This window comes from Chanos chanos, chromosome 1 (assembly GCF_902362185.1).
Source record: "Chanos chanos chromosome 1, fChaCha1.1, whole genome shotgun sequence".
Classification (NCBI taxonomy): Eukaryota; Metazoa; Chordata; class Actinopteri; order Gonorynchiformes; family Chanidae; genus Chanos; species Chanos chanos.
In genome coordinates, this window is record NC_044495.1 from 59,251,230 (window position 1) to 59,275,404 (window position 24,175).

The 24,175-nt window shown below is 39.8% G+C and overlaps 4 protein-coding genes across 5 annotated transcripts in view; 2 read left to right on the top strand and 2 right to left on the bottom strand.

The window, feature by feature from the left end:
* The first annotated feature begins 2,228 nt into the window (after nt 1–2,228).
* LOC115821761 (C-X-C motif chemokine 11-6-like) lies at nt 2,229–3,076 on the top strand. The gene is made up of 4 exons (XM_030785559.1): nt 2,229–2,286; nt 2,478–2,604; nt 2,712–2,801; nt 2,984–3,076. Coding segments are annotated over exons 1-4 (276 nt in total). The 3' UTR covers nt 2,985–3,076.
* Nucleotides 3,077–16,349: 13,273 nt separating this feature from the next.
* Nucleotides 16,350–17,268, top strand: LOC115805698 (C-X-C motif chemokine 11-1-like). Its single transcript, XM_030766366.1, has 4 exons — nt 16,350–16,407; nt 16,579–16,705; nt 16,832–16,922; nt 17,140–17,268. Exons 1-4 carry the CDS (start codon nt 16,350–16,352, stop codon nt 17,266–17,268), a joined length of 405 nt encoding a protein of 134 aa, XP_030622226.1.
* A 1,686-nt stretch (nt 17,269–18,954) lies between these two features.
* On the bottom strand, nt 18,955–20,261 carry LOC115826633 (C-X-C motif chemokine 10-like). The gene is made up of 4 exons (XM_030790516.1): nt 20,154–20,261; nt 19,584–19,710; nt 19,333–19,407; nt 18,955–19,143 (listed from the first exon to the last, which is right to left on the bottom strand). The coding sequence occupies exons 1-4, from the start codon at nt 20,218–20,220 to the stop codon at nt 19,089–19,091; spliced, it is 324 nt and encodes a 107-aa protein (XP_030646376.1). The 5' UTR covers nt 20,221–20,261; the 3' UTR covers nt 18,955–19,088.
* Nucleotides 20,262–22,811: 2,550 nt separating this feature from the next.
* tut7 (terminal uridylyl transferase 7) overlaps nt 22,812–24,175 on the bottom strand; it is a 16,423-nt gene continuing 15,059 nt past the window's right edge. For both annotated transcript variants that reach the window (XM_030776635.1, XM_030776643.1), the window contains 4 exons: nt 23,850–24,034; nt 23,559–23,641; nt 23,225–23,294; nt 22,812–23,065 (listed from right to left, as the gene is read on the bottom strand). In XM_030776635.1, coding sequence (XP_030632495.1) covers nt 23,001–23,065; nt 23,225–23,294; nt 23,559–23,641; nt 23,850–24,034 — 403 coding nt within the window. In that variant the 3' untranslated portion in view covers nt 22,812–23,000. The remainder of the gene's footprint in view (nt 23,066–23,224; nt 23,295–23,558; nt 23,642–23,849; nt 24,035–24,175) is intronic.

The following is a 24,175-nucleotide window of genomic DNA, read 5'->3' on the forward strand; positions in this document are numbered from 1 at the left end:
ACATGTGGAGAATGTGCAAACTCCACACAGAGAGGACCCTGGCCGCCCGGCTGGGAGTCAAGCTCCCTGGAACCTCATTGCCGTGAAGCGACAACGCTACCCACTGCGCCACCCTGCTGCCCTGATTAAGCACCTGTATTGCCATTTTATGGTTTTGACATGGTTATTGAATTTGAGGCACTTTATTGTAATTTTATGGTTTTATTGTTTTGCCATGCTTATGAGCTTTATTTTTTAATGATTTTTTTTTACAGTGCGTGTAAAAATAGATTAACATACGCAAAATTAGAGAGATTTCTCTTTTAAAACAAAGAATACATTTGTATTTTCTTATAACTGATAAAAACAATGAAATAACAGGGAAAATAGTACATTTGAGCTCAACACAAACAAGCATTCATCATCAGAAATGATGAAATCGGAGATTACTTTAAATATATATACATATATATATTTATGTAAATATACATAAATATATATATATGTGTGTGTGTGTGTGTGTGTGTGTGAGTGTGTGTGTGTGTGTGTGTGTGTGTGTATGTATGTATGTACACACACACACACACACCTTCCAAACACCCTTGGTTCTTTCCACTGGGACCACAAGTTCTTGTCTTTGAAGTCCCCTATCATGAATCTGTAGTAAGCAAACCAAAGTGCTCCTCCAGGAGCCCTGGAAGGAAGCCTGGGTTTACATGACATTGTACCAGAGAGAGTCAGGCCTGCACAACTTGCTGGAACAAAAGCTATGACAACAATCTGCTTTGATGGACAGAAAATGGATCTGACCCCATGGTCACCGTGCGTACATAAGAGACTCCTCGGCACCACAGCCATCTGTGGCTACTGCCAAGGTGCACACATCTAGTCATGCGTTGTTACAGAGAGAGAGAGAGAGAGACAGAGACAGAGAAATTCATAAATCTTACAGGCTAAGTTTATATGGTCAGTTCAGGCCAACTGTTTGTAATGGTGTCCATACCTGACAAACCAACCTAAATGCTGAATACTGTTTTAGTGATCAAATGAGACTCTGTTGTTGGTATTACTGTTATTCTTTGACTTATGTTCATTTAAACATTTCTAACTAATAGTTCACCTAATGTGCACTCCTTTTGTTGTCACTGCTCCTAGTCAAACAAATGAGATCCTTACAGTTTCTTTCACATTAACCGAACAAATTGGTCAAAACATCTACTACCGGGGGCAGCCCGTCACCTAAGCGTTAGAGAAGCGGGCTTGTGACCGAAAGGCAGGAAAACATCCACAGCTGAAGTGCCCTTGGGAAAGGCACTTAACCCGGGTGCAGGCGAGCTGCTGACTGCACAAGGCATGCATGAACTAGTCATAACATAAGTGGTTGTTTTTAAATGTTTGTGTGTTTTGACGTTTGGGTTTTAAATGTCTGACGATTTTTTTTTTTTTTTTTGGAGAAAGGCACACTTCTAAATGGAAAGCTTCATTGAAAACCTGCCAGTTGACTCTTTGAATGTTGTTTTAACCATGGTACATCAAGCTTAAAGTAAACTTAAAAAAAAAATGATTAATGTCAGACAGTTGGCCTGCAAGAGCACTAGAAATTCACCTGCTAGAGTGTGGATCTCAGCAGCCAATGAGAGTAGAACAGCAGAGGCATACCTTTCCTGTTTTTTTTTTTCCATTTTAATAAAAAAAGATGCCCATCCCTAAAATGGTGTTCACTGAGTATAAACTGTGTATAAACTTCCAATTAACTGTGAATAATTCAAGCTAAGTGGGCAGTTATGCTGAATAACGTTTTATTTAATGAATACTGTTTGAAAACGGTTTATCGCTGTAAACAATAATAATAATAATAATAAAAAAAAAAGACATAAAGGTATTTTTGTCTTTACTCATTCCCCTGTTTGTCTAGCCATCAGCGGTCAACCCTTGAATGAATGCTTCCTTCTGCTTTCCCCAGAAATTCAAATCTAGAAGTCAGGGTCTGGTTGCGCTTTCTGAAAAATGGGGAACCTTGCGAGTAAGCAATTTCACTCAGGAAAAACGTGAAGCAATTTGAAATTAGCAATGTCAGTGTCACAGTTGATTCCAGTGACACAGTCAGCCGGGGGGAGGGGGGGTGGGGGGGTGGGGAACCCCTGTTATAGAGTATAAATGAAGGGACATCACACACTCACTCACTCATCACTTGACCCTCACAGCTCCCTCTCAGCGGCGACAAGAAGCAGAAGATTCTCAGAAACATGATGAAACTGACCGTAGCTCTCTTTCTTTTTGCTTGTCTGCTGGCCGTGAACGTTGAAGGTAAGAGTGAACGGTGTCTTTTTTTTGTTTTGTGTCAACATATATTTACTCTTACTCTACGGTCATATTGATTTTTAACTTTCATATAACAAATATTCCAACGTTGAGTAATGATAAAAAAAATAACCGGGTGTTTAGCAGTGATACGGCACTAGACTGAGGGACTAACTGGTTTTTGTCTGGTTTTCCAGGGCAGGCCAGAAACGGCGTGAGCAGGTGCGTTTGCCGGGATGCCGGAGTGATGCATGTGCAGCGAACACGTGTGGAGAAGATTGAAGTATTACCCCCCAGCGCGTCCTGTGACAAACAGGAGATAATGTAAGTGCTTGGATCTTTCACTTACGCTGACTGCACTTTGCAGATGAACTCCGTGTGGTTGATTAAAAACAACAACAACAACAACAACAATCTTATTTTTTCTACAGTGTCCACCTGAAAAATGGTGCAGGAAAGAGATGCTTGAACCCAAAGTCCAACTTTGTCAAGAATTTCCTCGAAAAGTTCATTAAGAAATGGTGAGTGATTGAATCCGAATCCGTTGTCTTTTTCTCTTCCGTTGTTGTTCTTTTGAAACTTCAAATTAAATGAAAAGATACAACTTTCTAGATACTCTTCCGACTCATACTGAATTGATTACACAGGGTTTGTTCAATATTGTCAATGGTATTAACATCTTTTTTTCTTTATCCCTTTCAAGAGCTCACAGTGCGGTCTGAAACACATCCTACGGACTCACAGCAGATTCACCAGGTTCTTACACATCCAAGTCGCCCAAGATGTCATGTGTCATTCAAAACTCTTTTGTTTTCATCCCTATTTAATAACTGTAGAAGATTAAGAGTTTGTACAATATACCAATATGTTTTTTGTTTAGTATATGAAATTTTGATAATGTTTGATTATCAAGAGGACCATAGACCACTGTGAAACTTGTAAAAAATGTATAGAAATTTGTGATATATTCTTTATAACGACTAATCTTTTTACACTGTTAAAAGGCTCTGAGATGGAATTTGAATAAATAAATAACATGTTGAAAGAAAAATGTGTAAACCGTGTTTGTGTTGGTATAATTTCCATAGAGGATTTGAGGAAAAGTTTTATAAAACAAAGAGATGACATCCAAATAATTTTTACAATCATTTGTCTTGTAGGCGATTTTAACATGCAGCAAAGGGGCGAGCAGAAAAAAAAAAAAATCACGAAATTTTGAAAGCAGAACTTACAGAAAAACACTGTTCAACATTCTTTTACTCCAAACCTGTAACAACATGGTTCTCTCTCTCTCCCCCTCTACTGGTTATTTATAATAGATTGAGTAACTTCCCGGTTTTCTTTTGTTCAGATAATTCAGTCATGGCATACATCTACATTTGTTTTGAGTTCATCAAGTCTGGTTTGCTCATCGTATAAATACTCCTGGATTTTGTACGTTTCTTCACGTGGAATTGTCAATATTTCATGTCTGAGTTGGTTATTCTCATGTCTGTAAATTCTGAGAAGTCTTCTGTTAATCCTGTTTTGTTTCTGTGTTCTTCTGTTTTCTCTGCTTCTGATTTGTATCAATAAAAAATGAGCTTATCTGCACATGCATCCTGTATCTCCTTCAGCTGGTGACAAAACCATTGAAAGTACCCCCCGAATGTGGTGTAAAATTTGAATCATTTAAAATAAAATCTTTGTATTAAGAGGCTGATGTTCTGCTAATGGTTGGAATAAGATCTTGTTGATGATTCACAGTGAATATCCAGTACACACAGCTACTGACTGAGACATAACTTACCTATGACCAGAACCTAACCCAAAATAACTCTTCATTAACCTCAACACTCGTCACATTAACAGTGTTAAAAATAAGTTCTACGGTAATACTCTTTGAATGTAAAGGTAACTAGACAACCAAATTCCAAGATGATCATACTCGGCACACTAAAAGATAATTCATCACGTATCTGAGGTGCAGAAAACCAAACTTCAGTGTTTATTGTTACCGTGGATTAATCTGAATGCAATGAATTTAATATTGTTGGATTAAGTGAGTTTACGCTCATGCCACTGAACAAACTGAAGGGAGAAATAAGCTAATTAAATAAAAATAACTATCTCAGTTGGGTTGCTTACAATAAACAGAAGCCACCGGAAGAAAGGGGAAGGGAAAGAGCAACGACCAGCGAGTGGTTGAGATGGTCTGGGGATTGTGCAGAGCTGCTGATGGTGCAGAGATGAGTTTCTGAAAATGAATTCAGATTCAGAAATGAAAGATGAAGTTGATTCGGTCAATCAGATGAAGTTGTTCATCACGTGAACCTTCCACATTTGGGGTGACAGTTAGGTCCAGTTCTTTCCCACAGGACAAACCAACATGAGGCATGCTGTTTCTAAAGGCCCACAGATTTCAGAGTGGAGTACCTACAAGGCATGAGGAGGACTATTTAGAATACTTAAAACACATCATAAGCATAAATGTTTTGTTTTGTTTTTTTTGACATTCATTTTCAGAAATGACTCATTTCACCTTTATTTTCCATGTCAAAAGTTATATATAGAGAACCACAATGCTTAAAAGCCGAAGCCACAGGTTTGTGGTCAGTAGCACTGTCTCCATTTCCTGTACCTCTATACCACTACTGCTGCTGCTAGCAGACAGGTTTAACATGTAATATTTAGTGAAAGACAGAGAGAGAGAGAGAGAGAGCACATCCAAGTCTATTATGGTCTATTATGGACTATGCTTAGATACTACATATTCAAGTATTCTCAAAGTAAAAGATGTCCTAGGTTCAATTAATAGAAGTATGTCATGAGTTAGCAGCTGCTAGCAGACCGGATTAACTCTTACTCTTTAGCGAAAGAGAAAGAGAGAGAATACATCAGAGTCTATTGTGGAGTATGCTTAGACATTAAATTTTCAAGTACTCTCAAAGTAAAAGCTGTTCTGGGTTTCATTAACGGAAGTATGCAATTAGATACATACTTTAAGCCGACTGTTTTCTGACTGTATCTCTTAAAAGTATCCTCTATCAAAGGCGAAAATGAAAGCATATCTTTCCTCTTTCTGGTCAAAAAATGTGTACTGAGAGTACACTGAACTCTTTTTTGTAAACTTTCCCTTAAACATTTTTTAAAAAGTTTAAAAAGTTACTATGGAAATCGTGCTTGACACATAAGAAAGTCTCCAGCCATAGTGACTGTTGCTGTAAAGACTTTCACTTTCCAAAGCATGATCAGACACAGGGCAGGGATCTCGGGGTTATCAGCCTCTGTGTTACCAGCCTGTGTGTTATCAGCCTCTGTGTTACCAGCCTGTGTGTTATCAGCCTCTGTGTTACCAGCCTGTGTGTTACCAGCCTGTGTGTTATCAGCCTCTGTGTTACCAGCCTGTGTGTTATCAGCCTGTGTGTTATCAGCGTCTGTGTTACCAGCCTGTGTGTTATCAGCCTCTGTGTTACCAGCCTGTGTGTTATCAGCCTCTGTGTTACCAGCGTCTGTGTTACCAGCCTGTGTGTTATCAGCCTCTGTGTTACCAGCCTGTGTGTTATCAGCCTGTGTGTTATCAGCCTCTGTGTTATCAGCCTCTGTGTTACCAGCCTGTGTGTTATCATCCTGTGTGTTACCAGCCTGTGTGTTACCAGCCTGTGTGTTACCAGCCTGTGTGTTATCATCCTGTGTGTTACCAGCCTGTGTGTTACCAGCCTGTGTGTTACCAGCCTCTGTGTTACTAGCCTCTGTGTTACCAGCCTCTGTGTTACCAGCCTCTGTTACCAGCTTCTGTGTTATCAGCCTCTTTGTTACCAGCCTGTGTGTTACCAGCCTGTGTGTTATCAGCCTCTGTGTTACCAGCCTGTGTGTTACCAGCCTGTGTGTTATCAGCCTCTGTGTTACCAGCCTGTGTGTTAGCAGCCTCTGTGTTACCAGCCTGTGTGTTAGCAGCCTCTGTGTTACCAGCCTGTGTGTTACCAGCCTGTGTGTTATCAGCCTGTGTGTTACCAGCCTGTGTGTTACCAGCCTCTGTGTTACCAGCCTGTGGCATTCACCCACCCCAACCTACCGGTTGTCTTCTCTTCATTACTGACATCTGAGCATCCTGCTCAAGTTCAAAGAGGACTTAGAAGTCAGTACTTATGTTTTTTTGTTGTTGTTGTTGTTTTTGTTTGCTTGTTTTGTTTGTTTAGTCATCATTACTTTCTTAGAGAAACATCCATTAAACTTGTTTTATTTTGTACCTGCAGTGGACACCTGTAGGGACAGGCTGAGATGATAACTGATTAATGAAGACCAGGAAAAGCTCATATGTAAAAAAAAAAAAAAACAGCTTGAAACCTTGGTGACATTTTCAGCCTTCGTGTTCATTTAGTATGTGTATGAATATGCTTTAAGGAGTCAACGCTTAGGCTCCGCTTAAAATGAGTTTTTAAAAGTTTGGAATTAAAGAATATCAAACCGTGAGGTTGTACAGTTCAGTCCTTTGGTACAGTGAATTTAACTTTGCAACTGATCATGTTTTTTTCGTGTTACGTCACTTTCAACAAAAATATAACTTTTCTCTTGAACTATTTTTAGCTTAAACATGTAAAATAAGTACCTGAGTGACTGTAATAGGTATGATTCAGTAAATGTAGACATCAGTAAAATGATGAGTTATGCCTAAAAATAGATTCATAGGCCTCTGACATTATAGGGTCTGCTTTCCTGAATGTTGCTCTTTCATATCACTGAGGGTAGGAGAAACTGATCACTGCTCAGTATATTTTGTAATCTTAATCTAGTCCTGCACCATGCTGCAAAATATCTGTTTCACCAATAAGCAAATACACAGACAGCCAAAGGCCTTTTTTCATCAGACCATCACCAGGAGGTCATATGTTTGAAGTGGATGTGAAACTCAGAAGCTGAAAATGTTGTACTTCTGCCCTGCACTGTGACATATCTACATTATAAATGTAAGACGATTTTAAGGTAAAAATTATTCAGTTATATAGAAAATAGTATATATATATATATATATATATATATATATATATATATATATACACACACACACACACACACACACACACACAGAGAGAACAGTACACACACACACAAATATATATATATATATATATATATATATATATATATATATGTGTGTGTGTGTGTGTGTGTGTGTGTGTGTATAGCCTACCTATGCATTAAAGGTTAACTATTAGCAACAAAGCGGCCAAATTGCCACAAAGCCACATATGATCGGTCATGTGACTGCATTGTGCCGTGACGTGACTTGACTCTTCTCACTGACATGCCTTTAGAAGATCACAGTTACCCAGTTATGTGGTTTTGACTGAGGAACTGTGAATATTTTCTGTCATTTCTGAAGCCACGTTTCCCTTTTTTATTTCCGTGATGCATATGTCGGAGGCGTATTGTTACTTAAATGAATCTTAAAAATGAGTTTTTCTTCGGTTTGTCGGGACATGAGCAGAAAAATCGCCACCACGGCGAAATCAAGGCGAGAGCATGAGAGAGTGAATTCTCTGAGCGGCGTTGGAGGGCACGTAAAAAAAAACAGTAAATGAGAAACTGATATTGTACAGAGACAATCAGTGAAGCTATTTCCTTTATGAGTCTCACGCTTCATAAGCTGAATAAATTTTGTACTCACATTGGGCTTCATTCACCAACCGTTCTTAAGAAGAAATTGGTTCTTAAAACTCACTTACGCAGTTTTCTGACATCCACCAAGGTTTTCTCGTTTGGGATTTGTTCTTAGGTAAGAGCAGAATCTACGCACACTCAAGAGCACACTTAAGCACATTTGAGTGCTGACATGTTTGTGCAAAATAATTGTTTATTGCGTTTTTTTCAATTCTACAGTCGTATAATATCATAGGGTTTAAATCACAGTAATATTTTTTTTAACATTTGTAGTTTTTAAAAATATTTTCATTATTTCACAAAGCATTATGGTCTTTTAAAATTAAACACTACACTAACACTTCAATTCACACCAATTATGTTACTTGGGAACCATGTTATTCAATAATCAGTGATTCATCACACTATTCATTGGCCCAAAGTAGGCCTGTTTCTGCATCCTAGGCCTACTCGTCCAATGGCATATTTACTGCTGCTTCAGGATGTTGCAGATCGTGTCCTGAAGAGGGAACGCATCCTCCAGGACCATGTAGATCTATTTGCAGAGAGTGACGGGTACCTTTAGGTTAGCAAGATACGGTATGATAAGAAATACTTTATTAATCCTGAGGGAAATTTGAGTGGCACAACAGCGCCGTCCAGCACAAAGCAAACACAACAACAGAATAAAATAAACAAAATGGAAAGGTTTGCATCTTTCTGTCTGCATTGCGCAGTAATTAAGATTAAAGTCAGAACTGCGAGAAATAAAGACAAAATTCTGAGGAAAAAAAAAGTTGGAATTCCAAGAAATAAAGTTACAATTAAACAAACTTTGTTGTTGTTGTTGTTTTTTTTTACTTTAATGTGGCCGAAATGGGCTTCACAGATTTCTGGGTGTGCACGCGGCCCTGCAGTCTCATGCCCTTTTATGGGCATGGGCGGGGCGTTTACCTATGCTGATCAGGAACAACTGGCATGCACTTTCACTTTACAAGGACAACAGGGTTCATGATTATAAGAACAAAGATGGAGCAGTTCTGCAGTTTAAAAACACGTCATGAATCTGACATAAACTTTTTCTTAGGACTTTTCTCAAGAACAAATTTATTGGTGAACGAGGCTCATTGTTCTGAATACATTTAATAACAGCTGTCTCTTTAATTTGTTAACACATAACAAGAAAAGGAGGTCAAAGGTGACATAAAAACAAGAGGTGAAGAAGTGGAAAAGGCGGGTAAAAGAAGTGGAGAGGCCAGGTAGGTGGAGAAAACAGTGGAGAGGTGAAGAGGGAGGAGAGAGTAATACTGAGGTGGTGTACAAGGAGAGAGGAATGGATAAGTGGGGGAGGAGAAGAAATGAGTAGAAAGGTGGAGAGGGAGATGGAAGGAAGGGGAGAATAAACAGGCATCAGGGTGGAAGGGGAGGATAACATACGAGCGTGATTTTGATCAACAATAATGACTGAGTTCAATATATTCATTGTTTACTATGTTTATGTTCATAATTTATTCGGGGTTTTTTTTTTAGATAATTAATGTTTTAATGTTATTTTTATTTATGACAAAGATTAAGATCCCAAACTCAGTTGCATTCTTTTCGTATTGAACACGTTAAATAAAATCTACCCTCTTCTACATTCTGCCTTGTCTTTGCTCCTGTCGTGTGACGTTATGTCCCGCAGTGTGACACCAGTGAACTAAGAAATAAGAGTGCTTTAGTTGGTTTACTATCAAAATGTTTAATAAAACACTGTGGAATTTCTTTTATTACTGAATATGATGCATTTTCATCAACATTCAAACATATTACAACTTTCTACAGGTTTGTGAGGCTAGCATGCTGGCATGCAGAAATGACGTGGAAAAATGACAATACATGGTGAAGTGCATGGAGTTTTAGGTGACTGTTTGTATTTACTCGATTTTTTGCAAAACCATTCAGACAGCAGTGTAAGCATGCTTTGTCATCTCAAACTGCTAGTTGAATAACAACTTATAAGTTATATATATGATTGATAGATGGCTGGTGTAACAAATGGGCATTGCTCATTGTAGAAGGGTTCGAATCCCGGCCGTCCCAGGTCTCTCTGTGTGGAGTTTGCATGTTCTCCCCATGTTTGCGTGGGCCTCCTTCCACCATCAAGACATGTGTGCTGGGATTAGTACTCCTGTCAGTGACCTTGACCTATGTGACAAATAAAGTACTTCTTCTTCCCTGCTCCAAAGAATTCAAAATAACTCTTCCTTTATCTGCCTGCTTCCTTCCTTCCATTTTTGACACTTTGGCTATCAATTGCTAGTTAGCAGTAAGCTAGGTCTCGCGTCTGAGCGAGTGAGTGGGGGTCCTCTGGAATACACTGGAGTCGTGGGAAAATCTGAAAGAATACGCTGGCCACAAATCCGAATATGATTGGTTGATCAAACTGTTAATCCAAATGTACGCTCTCATTCCATTTTATGGTCAGGGCATTCTATCAGGGATATAGAATAACCTGGATAGAGGGCATTCTCCCCAGTGACTCCATAGGAAAATATTTGATTGGGGGGGTGGGGGGGGGGGGGGGGGGCACGCTACTGTGTCCAGGGCCCAAAATTTGGTGCTACGCTCCTGCTTATAGTTACCGTTGATTCAGCTGAATGTAATGAACTTAATATTGTTGGATTAAGTGACTTTACACTCATGCCAACGGAACAAACTGAAGGGAGAAATAAGCTAATTAAATAAAAATAACTATCTCAGTTGGATTGATTACAATAAACAGAAGCCACTGGAAGAAAGGGGAAGGGAAAGAGCAATGACCAGCGAGTGGTTGAGATGGTCTGGGGATTGTACAGAGCTGCCCATGGTGCAGAGATGAGTTTCTGAAAATGAATTCAGATTCAGAAATGAAAGATGAAGTTGATTCGGTCAATCAGATGAGGGTGTTCATCATGTGAACCACTGGATCCAGTTCTTTCCCACGGAACAAACAAACATGAGGCGTGCTGTATCTAAAGACTTCAAATTAGAGCACCTAGTACCTACAAGACATCAGTAGGACTGTTTATACTTGATAGCTATTTTTTTTTACTTTTTGACAACACTAACTTGAGAAACGAACACTTTCATATTTATTTAGTATGTCAAAGGTCATATATAAATGTATGTATATATGCTTGAAAGCTGAAACGAAAGGCATGTGGTCATGGCTGGGTTATTTCCATTACCACTATACCACGACTACTACCACTACTACTGCTAGCATACTAGAATAACTCATACTCTTTAGCGAAAGCGAGAGAGAAAATACACCAGAGTCTGTTGTGGACCATGCTTAGATATTACATATTCATTACATAAAAGATTTTCTGCGTTTAATTAATGGAGGTAGTGGAGAGGGAAGCATTTCTTTCTGCTTTGTATTCGAAAAAATGTGCACTGAAAGGAGGTCTATGTCTCACTGAATGCTTTCTTTCAAACTTTGTCCAAAACCTTTTTCATAAATTTAAACTTTGAGAAATCAATAAAACTTTCATAGAAATCTTGCAGGACACATAAGGTCTTCAGTCATAGTGACCAATGTTGTAAAGACTTTCACATTCCGGACCATGACCAAACAAACTATCAACAATCGGCAGCTCTGTGTTATCAGAGTCAAACACTATCTCTGACACAACTGGCATTTGTCCACCTCCACAAACCAGCAGTCTTTTTTTCAGTACTGATGTCTAAGCATCTTGCTCAGCTCCAAAGAGAATTTGGAAAAAGTGCAATGATGAATAGACAGATAGATAGATAGATAGATAGATAGATAGATAGATAGATAGATAGATAGATAGATAGATAGATGGAAATTCCAGGACGCTCAAAACATTTCTTTTTCTTTGCTTTGTTCATCCAGCCATCGTTATTTTCTTACTGAAACATCCGTTAATCTTGTTTCACATTCTAATGCATTAGCCTTATGGTATTAGATATTATAGCTGACTCATGCATCTATTTGTGCTGCAAATATTCTGGTGTTCCCCTGCGCAGGCTTTGTGAAGTAGAAAATCATAATGAAACTTTTTATGCATAACTTGTCACAAACAGGCTGAGAGGCTGGCTGCATGTGTAGCCGACTGAAGTTTTATTAAGATTGTTTCCAGTTAGTATAACAGCAGATCAGAGTTTCGATGGTAGTGACTAGCAGTGCATAAGTATGTTTAGTCATGTTTAGATCACTAAAGATAGGCACAAACTGCACTAGGCAATATAAACAGGTGTGTGCAGGTAAAAATGAATGAGAACGGGAGAAGCATATTAAAATATAGATGTATAAGAGATGAGGGGTGATGTGAGCGGTTTCTGTGTATTGTATACTGTATGACAGAGGATTTTGAGAGAGATTCTGTTCTTGAACTATTTTAAACAATTCTATTTAAATATAAATGCAAAAGTTCACTTAAAAAAAAAAAAAGTTCTGGCAAACATGTACACAGTGTGGAAAAAAAATACCTCAGTGTGACTCATCACTGAACTTTTCTGCTCTTACCATAACAAAAAAAAGGACAGTTCTAAATCCATGGGACAGTGCTAAATCCATGAACTCACCAAGTATGCCCTTTAGAGCCAAAACCAGCGAAAGGGTTTTTTTATTTGAGGTCTGGACGGATCCAAAACATGAAAAGATGGGTCAGTGGCTGTGATGTGCGTGCGGAGATGAAAGTGCCTCCAAACAACATGACAAATGATGGCTCTGTTTTCTTCTCTGCCTTCATGCCAGAGCCTTTACACTATACCCCAGACACAAGGGCACTTGTCTGGGAGGGCAAGCGTGGACAGGCGAGGACAAGATATGTGGGAGTGAGAACGAGTTTGCACTTCAGAGTATGAATGAAGGGTCTGTGTAGACACTTGAGGCAAAGAGGTAATTCCATTTGGGGAGAAAAAAAAAACAACAATTAACCCTCAGATAAATTTACTGTGTCTGCATCGGTGAGCAGGTGCAGGTGTGGGTAGGTCTGGCATTTGAAAAGCAATCACGCTTTCTCTCACTGCTTTACATTGATTTCTCCATGCATCACAAAATTATCACCTATATCAGAACTAAATTTATGTCGCTATGGTCGCATTAGACAGATCATTTGACGCTGGACATTTTGCTACATGTGATATCTATCTATCTATCAATCTATCTATCTATCTTTCTATCTATCTATCTATCTATCTATCTATCTATCTATCTATCTATCTATCTATCTATCTAGATACGTAGATGCATAGTTATGAAGATACATAGATGTATAGATGCAAGGGTAATGTGTATTGTGTACATTATGTTTGTGGAGAGCATCTCTTTTACTTTCACATTATCATGTTTGTACCCAGTTTCCTTTTCCCCGGAGATTATACCACTCTGTGTGCGGATTACTCAGTTGAGTATTCACGTTTCATACATGTCTTAGTTGACTTAGTTGTTACTGCTTTACGGTGGCTAAGTGGTTAGCACTGTGGCCTCACAGCAAGAAGGCCATGGGTTTGGTTGGCCCGGGTCCTTTCTGTGTGGGGTTTGCATGTTCTCCCTGTGTTTGTGTGGGTTACTTCCCATCACAAAAACATTAGTACTCCTGTCAGTTACCTTGACCAAGGCATTGGCAAAAAGACCCTCAGACAGTTTGGGGTGTGTTTTTTTTCTGTTTTGTTTTGTTTTGTTGCTTTTTAAACACAGAAGGAGTATGACTTTGTTTGGTTGATTCTGCACTGCTGTGAAAACATGCAGAGATTTGTGCTGTGGACATTTATCATGTTCACATTCTTTACTTTTGGAAAATTTCATATTTTGCAAAAATCAATTCAATCAAATTGCAGATCAAGTCGTTTAAAGTGCTTTGGATTCTCATTTTATATACAGCCTCCAGAAATATATAATTTTAGAGATGGACAGAGTTGGTCCCCGGTCGGCGGCCGCAGCGGCACACTATTCCAGGCTAACAGTGTGTACATGTGTGTGCTCACTGCTCTGGTGTGTGTATGCTCGCTGGTGTTAGGATGGGTTAATGCAGAGGCTGCATTTCACTGCTCACTGCTCAGTGCATGTGTGTGTGACAAATAAAGCACTTCTTCTTCATTTACCCTCTAGGTTCTGCAACATATTAACCTTGAAAAGTATCTACGATGTTACAACAGACTTGGTACTGCCCAAAAGAAGACCTACTGATTGAAAATTTAGTGATGTATCTTTCTTTTCTTTTTTTCCACATTAAAACTGCAAAACAGCGTAAACAGACACCAGAAGAAATTCCAGAACAGATTTATGGTTAAAATTAAAGAAGTGCAAAAACTGATCTGAAAGTACTTCCAGTGGGGAAAAAAAACCCAAAAAAAAACAAAAGCCACTTCCCGCTGAGGACAGCTTCGGTTTCATTAGTATCTATGCCAGATCCTTGCATGCACACACACACACACACACACACACGCGCACACACACGCCCACTCATGTTGCTGATTTGCTAATCCAGCATACCAGTTTCTCAGAATTCACATCATTTGTAGTATTTCTGCACTGATTATGTATGTCACATTACATAACCAAAATCTACTATTTCATCGCTATTTTCACATCTGTGCAATTTCCAGCCCATCTCCCACCTCCCCTTTCCGTCAAAAATACTGGAACATGTTGTCGCCTTCCCACTCAAAGCCCACCTTCTCTCCACTGACATGTTTGAGCCATTTCAGTCTGATTTCCCCTTTCGGTATAGCACAGAATCGGCCCTTCTCAAAGTCACCAATGACCTACCCCACTCCTCAGACTCTGGTCACCTCAGTATTCTCATCCTCCTCGACTTCACTGCAGCGTCTGACACCACCAACCACACCATTCTTCTTTCCTGCCTGGAATCCTCCGTCAACATCACTGGCACTGCCCTTTCTTGGCTAAGGTCGTATCTCAGAAATAGACCACAGTGTGTCAACATCAACGACTGCACCCCCTCCATTGCCCCTCTGTCCCAAGGCATCCCCCAAGGTTGGGTTCTTGGTCCTCTTCTATTCAACCTCTACATGCTCCTCCTTGCCAACATCATACGTCGTCATGGTCTCCGCTTTCACTGCTACGCTGATGCCGTCCAGCTCTGCATCTCCACCACATCTGTCACCACTGCAACTCACTCCACTCTGATCGACCGCATCACTGAAATTAAATCATGGATGCAAGCCAACTTCCTAAAACTAAATTGTGATAAATCAGACACGATCATCTGTGGTTCTATATCCAGTAGGCGATTTGCAGGGGGATGAGGGGGGGTGCCATCCCCATTGTTAGCAAATTGACCAAATTGCATCCCCCATGTTAACCCCCCCCCCCCCCCCCCCCCCCCCACATATATTCTATAAAGTAGTGTCAGTCACCACTGGGCCATCCCCCCGTTGGCCATTTGGCCATCACCCCGTTATAAAATAACAAAAAAACCTATTCTAGCCTTCATCACATCCAGAATTGACTACTGCAACAACATTCTTTATGGTACATCATCCAAAGTCCAAAATAAACTTCAGTACATCCAGAACTCTGCTGCACGCCTGGTCGCTCACTCCCGCTCCCGTGATCACATCACCCTTGTCCTCCAGAAGCTTCACTGGCTTCCTGTCCCTCAACAGATCCAGTTCAAAGTTCTTCTCTTCCCTTACAAAGCCCTCCATAACCAGGCCCCCTCCTAGCTCACCGACCCGCTCCATCACCACACTCCCTCTGGCAGCCTCCGTTCCTCCGATGCCAAACTCCTGTCTGTACCATGCAGGACCAAGCTCCAGACCTGGGGCGAAAGAGCTTTCTCCATAGCTGCCCCCTCCCTCCCTCTGGAACTACCTCCCCAGACACATCCGAGACTGCACCAAACTGTCCACGTTCAAATCACCTCTCAAAACTCACCTCTTCAGAACTGCTTTTAATGTGTGATTAATGTTGTGTGTTACATGCTTTTTGTTGTGTTGTATCATAATCATAATCTTATGATTATTTTACGCATGTGAAGTGTCTTTGGGTCACCTGAAAAGTGCTCTGTAAATAAAATGTATTGTTATTGTTAGTATTAAACAATGTGAACACAATAAATTTCCCCAACGCAAATCTCTGCATGCTTTCACAGCAGTGCAGAATCACCCAAACAAGGTCATACTTCCTTCTGTGTTTAAAAAAAAAAACAAAACAAAACAAAAAAAAACCCACACACTTCAAGCAGCCTGAACGGCTTGAAGCTCTTGTAGTAAAAGAGCCATTTCAGAGAAAAAGGAACAAAACAGAAATAAGGACTCGTTTTGAAAAGTGAAAGTACCTTATGGCTTTAATCACATGATATCAAGGGGAAGGGGGGGGGGGTGGAAATAAGAGTATAAAAGAGGGACCAACTCACTTACTCACTCACTCACAACTTCATCTTTAGAGCTCTCAAAGCAACGGCAAGAAACAGAAGTTGATCAGAAACATGATGAAATCGACCGTGGCTCTCCTCCCTTTTGTCTGTCTGCTGGTTGTTAATGTTGAAGGTAAGAACAAACTACGTGCTCTCTTTGCTTTGAAATATATCGACTCTCCAGTCACATTGACTCTTAAGTTTTTCACTCTAGTAGTGCATTGTCACGTCACAGATAATACAAAAAAAAAAAAAGAAGACTTAAGAGACTTAACTGATGGACTAACTGTTTTGTTGTTTTCAGGGGCGGCTAGACCTCTGACAAGCAGGTGCAAGTGTCAGGATGTTGGTGTGGAACGTGTACACCCAGCTCGTGTCCAGAAGATAGAACTATTACCCCCCAGCTCCTCCTGTAGCAAACTGGAGATTATGTAAGTGTCTGGCCTTCTCACTGCTGTTCACCACATTAAACACGCACAAAAAAAACCAAACAAACTCAGAGCTTTCTATTCAACTAAAAAAATTGCTTTTTTTTTTTTTTTTTTTTTTTTTTTTAGTGTCCATCTGAAAAATGGTGCAGGAAGGAGATGCTTGAACCCAGAATCCCATTTTGCCAAGGTTTACATCCAGAGGGCGATTCAGAAGAAGGTGAGTAAACGCATCATTTAAATGCATCTCAGATTCTTTCCTTCCACAGTTACCCATCGCAAAATATTTCACATCACTTTAAATGATACACATTTCCACTTACTCCTCTCCTTCCGTTCATGGTGAAAAAAAGTGAGAATCATTTACCCCAGACTAAGCGGGATTCTTCAAAAATTGTAAGTGTTGTAATGATTTTTTTTTCTTTCTTTGTTTTCAGGTTGCAGAGGAGGGTGCCATGAACAGTCCAGACTCACGGAAGATTCAGCCCACTGTTACAAGTCAAAATAAAATAATGAGTACTGTCTTCTTCACACGCAAGCCAACTGTCAGTCAACCATCTCAGTAATTTTTCGTTCCTATTCAAGAGCGATGATTCTCAAAGTCTTCGTTACGTGTGTAAATATTGTATTTATGTATGTACATAATGGTTTGATAATGTTTGTAATGTGCGTCCAGACTCCTGAACACTGTGAAACTTATTGAGTTTTTTGTTGTTGTTGTTGTTGTTGTTGTTGTTGACGTCCTTCTGTTTGATGACTATTTTTTCAGTCTTTAATGCTTGTGAAGTGCAATCAGAATAAACAGCTATTTTTTGAGAGTAAAATGATGTTTGCTGCCTTTTGCTTTTGTCGTTTAAATAGTAGTTTCTCAGGAGGATTTCATTTATAGTCAACCACATTTTATAGTCAACCACACAATATATAAAACAGCTACAGAGTTATAACCACTGTGCCACGGAATTCTACAATTCCAAACTTTCAAAAACTTGACCTGACTGGAAGAGTTGACTCCTTCACAGATTAACTCCTTAATCGAGAGAGTTGGAAAGGACAACAATGTCTCAGGCAATTTCAAATCATTTCAAATCACCTCCTTCCGAGAGAGATAATGAGTTTTCCCATATCCTCACTAACCGGTTATCTTCCGAGCCGGTCCCTACTGGTGCTTCCTCCACCCTCAGAAACCAACGGTGCTACTTTCAAAATGTACTCTGATTTTCTGTCCAATTCTCAACTGTGTTTGAGAGAAATATCTGAAATATCTCACATAAATACAGGTGACAGACATTGTAGGCATCTTGGCATACTGTATTTGTAATTTGGTTTGTTGCCTTTTGGAAAGAACAGGTGTAACAACCTTGTCTCCACCCCGCTCTGCTCCAGCCATTCTGTGTTAAGTGTCGCTGGTCTACTGATCTCCGGTCAGTTCAGTTCTATTGTTCAGTTACTCTGTGCACCTGCTTTTGATCATCAAGCCTGGTTTTCTGTTTGCATGAATATCATTGGTTCTCTTTTGTTTTCTTTGTAAAGTACCTGATGTGTGTTCTGTGCCCTGGTCCTACACTCTGTTATTGTGAGGTTATTGTGAAGTCATTGAGAGTTTTTTGTGACGTTTGAAATGCAATCCTGTTCAGCCTCTTGTTTTGTATTCCTGCCTACCCTGCGTCCATTGTTCCATGTCTATGTTTTGTTGTGCACTTTGGTCATCTGAGTTCAACGACTTCGTTACGGATTTGATGAGTTGAAAGAAAGAGGGAGATCGATTTGGAACATTCTGAATTCTTCTTGATTAATACCACTGTCTTTTAGTTTAAATATATATTGCTTAAAACAAACAAACAAACAAACAAAGGACTGTAACAGACCTGTAGGAAGGAGAGGTAGATGCTTTATTATTAATGAAATGATTCATGAATTATAATCAATTTGCGCATGTAATTTTTCTCAGTTTGTGTCTTCCTCAAATTAAACCATAATCATCCTTGACTGGGCTCAAAAATTAATTAATGACCATATACAGTGGTAACAGCTTATACTGAAAGTACGTAATTTACATAATAGACAACATCTGTACAAAAAGTACAATGGGCTACAAAATAAACAATATCTGAATTCCTCTTCTGACAAAGAGAGAGAGAGAGAGAGAGATTTTTGACTAAGGCTAATTCAGACATATCAGTATATGTCAAGGAGCATTCCCCTCCTTACAACGCACTTGTTTCGCCATTAAACTCTTTACAACAAGACAGAAACATAAAAAAGACACCGAGTCGTTTCATGAGTGACGACTTTAATGCCTGCTAAACGAAGGCCAAACGGCGTTTGAAACAAAGCGTCATTAAGACGAGATGACCTTGAGAGACGGCGGCTTCAGAGCAGACGTTTCTTAATCTCGTTTCTTATTTTTCCCTTGCCTCCTCTTTGGCTCCTTCCTCTGTTTCCTGAAACAATACGCATCAGAGTTTAGAGTCACAATCCAAAAGAACAAAGTTATATCTGCAGTACTGTAATATCTTATAATAAAGCTGCTCTTCTTTCATTTGTTTGACGTGGTGATTCGGAATTAGCGGATTGTCGTGCTGAATATGCAATAAAGCAAACTGCAACAAAACACGACTCGTCAAACTCACATTTTTTCAAGGATTCTCGTTCCTTGTTTTTTACTGCGATCCAGACAAAAAGGTTGACCTTTCTTTGGAATTATCCTGTAGTGGAGAAGCAAAACAAGCGTTTAAGTTTCAAAACTTCACTTTAAAGTCGTAAAACAGCAAAATTTCTTAAAGCTTTTTCATTATAAATGAAAATCAAATGCGACATAATTGAAGTCTTGCATGTCTTAAGATGAAATGGTATTATCTGAGAGATGTGAAAATATACTTACACAATCTCAAAGTCTGGGCAGGAATTGCTTGGGGGGTACACGTCAATTTTTTTGATAAGCCCAAATTTTACCCTTGCTCTTGGTTTTCCTCCGCACAGACATCGCGTGGAATCAGTTCTTCCACGTGCTGAAAAACAAAACAGCACAGTTAATAATCTGTCATCGTTCGTTTTGGAGTAAAAATGGATTGGCATAGAAAACTTTGGTAAAGATTGTCTTAAAGCTATTCCAGTGATAGGCTGGAGCGACTAAATTTTCTTATATATATATAAAAAAAGGGGAAAATAACTTAAAAGCTCTGCAATTGCGTGCGACTTCCACTAACTCTCTTTACCAAACGCATCTATATGCTGAATTGTAGCAGAAATCCACAATGCTATGCTGACACTTAAATGGTGCCAACCGTTTCCACTATGGTTTCCACTATTTCAAAATGTTATCAAAATATAACAGTCCAGAATGAATAAACTCAGTTTGATAAACGTTTGTATACCCCGACTCTTTACTGCCTAATCATGCAATCAACTGAACGCATGTTTATGTTAAATCAGAAAAGATCCATCACCTTACCCTCGCACTGCGACAGACTGACGGTAAGGGCGACAACACATAGGAGAGTGAGAGTAAGAGCACGCATGCTGCAGCTGTATGCGTGAGTTGAATGTTCTGGAGAAAGAGAGGGTGAGAGAAATACTTGAAGAGAGAAATGAGTTTACGACTGAGCTGAGCTATGCTGGTTTAACGGAGCCGTCTCCCCCCTTTCTGCTTTTTATCCAAGTCTGATTTACTTTCGCTTTCCAAACAGCCAATGAACGGCAGTACATATTGTGGGAAATTACAACAGACCCCGTGTGCGTGACCTGACCTCTCATTCAGCCCCTTAACCCCGCGCGCATGTGGGCCAAGAGCCCCTATACGAGAATACTTTCCATGACAGAAAAAACAAACAAACAAACAAAGAAACAAAAAACATGTTCCGACCTCACCTGAAGTCAGCCTTCATCTCTGGATACAACAATAACACGGAGTCGTATGTTGCACACATATAATTTTTAACATCAGAAAATGATCTGAAATTGATTTTCCGAAACGGCAAGGACTTGTCTCTTAACGATCTGAAATAAATATTTTTGTTGCGTGAAGTAAAAAGCTGAGGCTATTTTGCGGATAAAACAGCCTAAAAAATTAGAGGATGAATAATTATAGCATGCTATACTCCCACGTAAATTCATGAATACGCCCCTGTTTTTGAGGAAAACATTAACGTGCAGCAGTGTGATTCATTAATGTGGCTTGTTTAATAAATCCCTTTCTTTTTGTCGGCCTCCTTGTTTATCGACTGACCCATAGACGTTTGGTTTTGACTGTATAGACACTCAGGTCATGTTTCATTTCGGGAGATATAAATAGATTGTTGAAACCATTCCAGAGTTACCAGTGGAGGGATGTTACTGAAAACCATCGGATTATAGGAAACGCAACCTGTCCCCTCAAACACTGAACGCCCCCTGGAGTTTTCATAGGCCTACCTCTGATCTTAAAGAGTATTTCCGCGAAGTAGGATTTCCCACTTGGCAGCAGCAAAAAGAAAAATTAAGACGGTCCATTAGGAAAACTCATTCTCCATTCTCCTTTCCAATGGCGAAAGAAATAGGCTATCCCTCTGTTAACATGACCCAGGGTTTAATATTAAACACAAAATGTCCATACTTACCACGCCGCCCAGTGTCTCTAAAAAAAAACAACCCCCCCCCAAAAAAACCCCTGTTGAAACACTGACTATTCCTTCAGGAATGAATTTAAACTTGGTATGTGATGCTAATCCTGCAAATCAGTTAAGCAAGATTACACATTTTTCCCCGTGCAATAAATGCCCTCGAGAAAAGGGCAAAGTCCACACTTACTGTGCTCTCTTTTTTCAGCCAGCCATTCAGAATTAATTTTTGTTCATGAGAGTCCCTTCTCGTTTCTCAGTTAGCCTATCTAAAATCGTTCTTTTTTTTTTGTACTGTTCCCAAGAGGTGCTTTCAGTCGACTTACTTGAGAACAATATATATGATATGTACTTAGACAAAAGTGCGTTGCAAGTTGAAAGGGAACCAGGAATTATTTTGTCGTTTTTACCTCTTATTTATTAGCGTTTTCACCATGCATTTTATTATTTTTTTTTATCAAGTTTAGCGTGTCACTAGGGCGCCATCTAATGATGTAAACATGATACTACACGATACTACACCAGTTTGAAGTAATCAAAGTCAAATTTAAGTTCGAGTTGAGAAACTAGAAACAAAACAGTGTTTTCAGCGCCGTAAAACGGTTGGTGATACAGGACGGCGGTTTGATCAAGGTAAATGATAAAAGCATGATAAGATAGGTAAACGATAACGGTAATCTTTAAGTGGATGTCTTAGTTTCTGAACATCACCGAGCGGAGGAGCTCGCGTCATTGACATTTCGTTCGTAGACCATCTTAAAGCGGACATTTTCAGAGTCCTTGCTCTGTATAAGAATGTGACCAGCATAAATAAATGTACACAATCCTGACTATTAAAAACAAACAACACTTTTTGTTTTTGTTTTTTTTTTAAAGAAAATTTATTTGTATAGCAGCAAATTGTTCAGTAGAAGCCGCTACATAATAACACCAGCACAAAGCCCCCCCCCCGCCACTCCAGCGACACAACACCATCTCCTACCAGTACACGTCTAAACACTCCTTCAATGTGTGCCTAGTTTTAACAGCAGCAAACACAAGTGTGCACACACACGAACAGAAATAAACAAGCGAACCCCCCCCCCCCAACCACACACGCACACACATACACACACGCACGCACACATACACACATACGCACACATACACACGCGCACACATACACACGCGCGCACACACACACGCGGGTTACGTACATATGTACGCAGGCACTAGTCACACACACATGCAAGCATACAACCATGTCTGAAGTATGAGACCTACTCAGATACTGGCAATTCTGTCAGACTGTCTTCAAAAAAAAAAACAAAAAAACAAACCACAAAGTGCCAGGACGCGAGGGGGTGGGGCCTAAGGGGCTGACAGTGTTTAGGACCAATTGAATAAACTAAAAAAAAAAAAAAAAAAAAAAAGGCAACAATTAAAATAAATTAAAAAGCCACCAATGATCTAAAGGAGGGGAGCACAGGTGTCATGATTCTGTTAAAAAAAAAAAAAAAAACATCCTTAAAAAAACTCCTCTCTCTGGGAGTGATAAACACATAGTAATAAAACATAAAATGTTCTACAAGGTCAGAGTCATCTTTGGCTCTAACCAGTTTTCTCTATGACTTAGGGTAAAACTCAATCATTTTTTGAGGAAAAAAAAAACAAAACAACAACAACAACAATAACAAAGAAAAAAAACAATTTTTGGCTGGGTTTTAGTCAAAAGGATTCCCCCGCTGTGCAGACTGGTTCAGAGCCATGTGTTTGCTGGCAAGACTGCCTGAAACGGAAATTAAAAAACAAAAACAAAAAACAACAACAACGATTATACAGACGAAAGTCTCAAACAGTTCCAACCCTAAACCAGTACACAGCTGTGTAAGAAAACGAAAAAAAAAATCAGCGGAGCACCACACAGTCAACTCCGTATCGGCCTCACCTGCCTGAGGGCCCAAAACGAGTCGCTTCACTTTTGGCTTCTGCTTCTTCCCCTCCGTCTGAGAAGAGCCCTGAAAACAGACAGGGACAGATTATTGCAGCAGAACGGTGGACAGAGGAGGGTGTATTTCAACGTTTACAGGTTCATTTGTCAAGAAAAAAAAAAAACAGGTTTAAGCGTGTGTAGATGAAGGGCGTTTTTCAGAAAGAAACAATAAATAAAAACAATAAACTAAGACAACTATATTAATTTTTTTTTTTTTAAAACACAGATAAAAAGTTCACAAACACACACACTCAAACACACACACACACACACATACACACACACACACCTGTTTCTCTTTCTCTCGAATAATCCTCAGGTGGTTGGAGGAAGGGGAGGACGTGAAAGCGCTGAACTCCTGTTTGGAGCTCCCTATTTACATAAACAAACAAACAAACACATAAACAAACAGATGCAGTCAAAAATTAGGAGATTTAAGCGGCTAACGAATAACGACAGATGTTTCACAACGACACGTTTTTCAAAATAGGAGTTGCAGATATGCCAAAGGAGCAAAACACAGCCAACCTTTTCGGGAGAGCCTGGACCGCGCCGCGGACAGAGAAATGAAAAGCCGTACCTACAGGAGACTTGTTCAGGGGGCACTCCTTCTTAAAGTGCGCCTGTGAACCGCACAGGAAACAGCTCCTCTCCTGCTTTCTCCTCCTTTTCTCCTCCTTCATCTGATCTCTGGGACTCCTGGACAGCTCAGCCTCTTCCCGCCCTCCGAGAAACTCCTCGCCGTGTTCCCGCCTCTGCCACATCCTGCAACGCCGCAGGTTACGACCGATTACACACACACACAAACACACACACACACACACACACGGTACCTGGATCTAATCCACCGTGTGCATACGCTGCACGATAAAGACAGTTTGGAAAACAGACTACGGTGAACCTAGG

Coding starts and splice junctions, on each gene's coding strand:
- LOC115821761 (XM_030785559.1), top strand. CDS start 2,229: ATGAAACTGACCGTAGCTCTCTTTCTTTTTGCTTGTCTGCTGGCCGTG. Junction 2,287..2,477: donor GCTGGCCGTGAACGTTGAAG/GTAAGAGTGAAC, acceptor CTGGTTTTCCAG/GGCAGGCCAGAAACGGCGTG. Junction 2,605..2,711: donor TGTGACAAACAGGAGATAAT/GTAAGTGCTTGG, acceptor TTTTTTCTACAG/TGTCCACCTGAAAAATGGTG.
- LOC115805698 (XM_030766366.1), top strand. CDS start 16,350: ATGAAATCGACCGTGGCTCTCCTCCCTTTTGTCTGTCTGCTGGTTGTT. Junction 16,706..16,831: donor TGTAGCAAACTGGAGATTAT/GTAAGTGTCTGG, acceptor TTTTTTTTTTAG/TGTCCATCTGAAAAATGGTG. Junction 16,923..17,139: donor AGAGGGCGATTCAGAAGAAG/GTGAGTAAACGC, acceptor CTTTGTTTTCAG/GTTGCAGAGGAGGGTGCCAT.
- LOC115826633 (XM_030790516.1), bottom strand. CDS start 20,220: ATGCGTGCTCTTACTCTCACTCTCCTATGTGTTGTCGCCCTTACCGTC. Junction 19,711..20,153: donor CAGTCTGTCGCAGTGCGAGG/GTAAGGTGATGG, acceptor TTTGTTTTTCAG/CACGTGGAAGAACTGATTCC. Junction 19,144..19,332: donor ACGAGAATCCTTGAAAAAAT/GTGAGTTTGACG, acceptor GTATTGTTTCAG/GAAACAGAGGAAGGAGCCAA.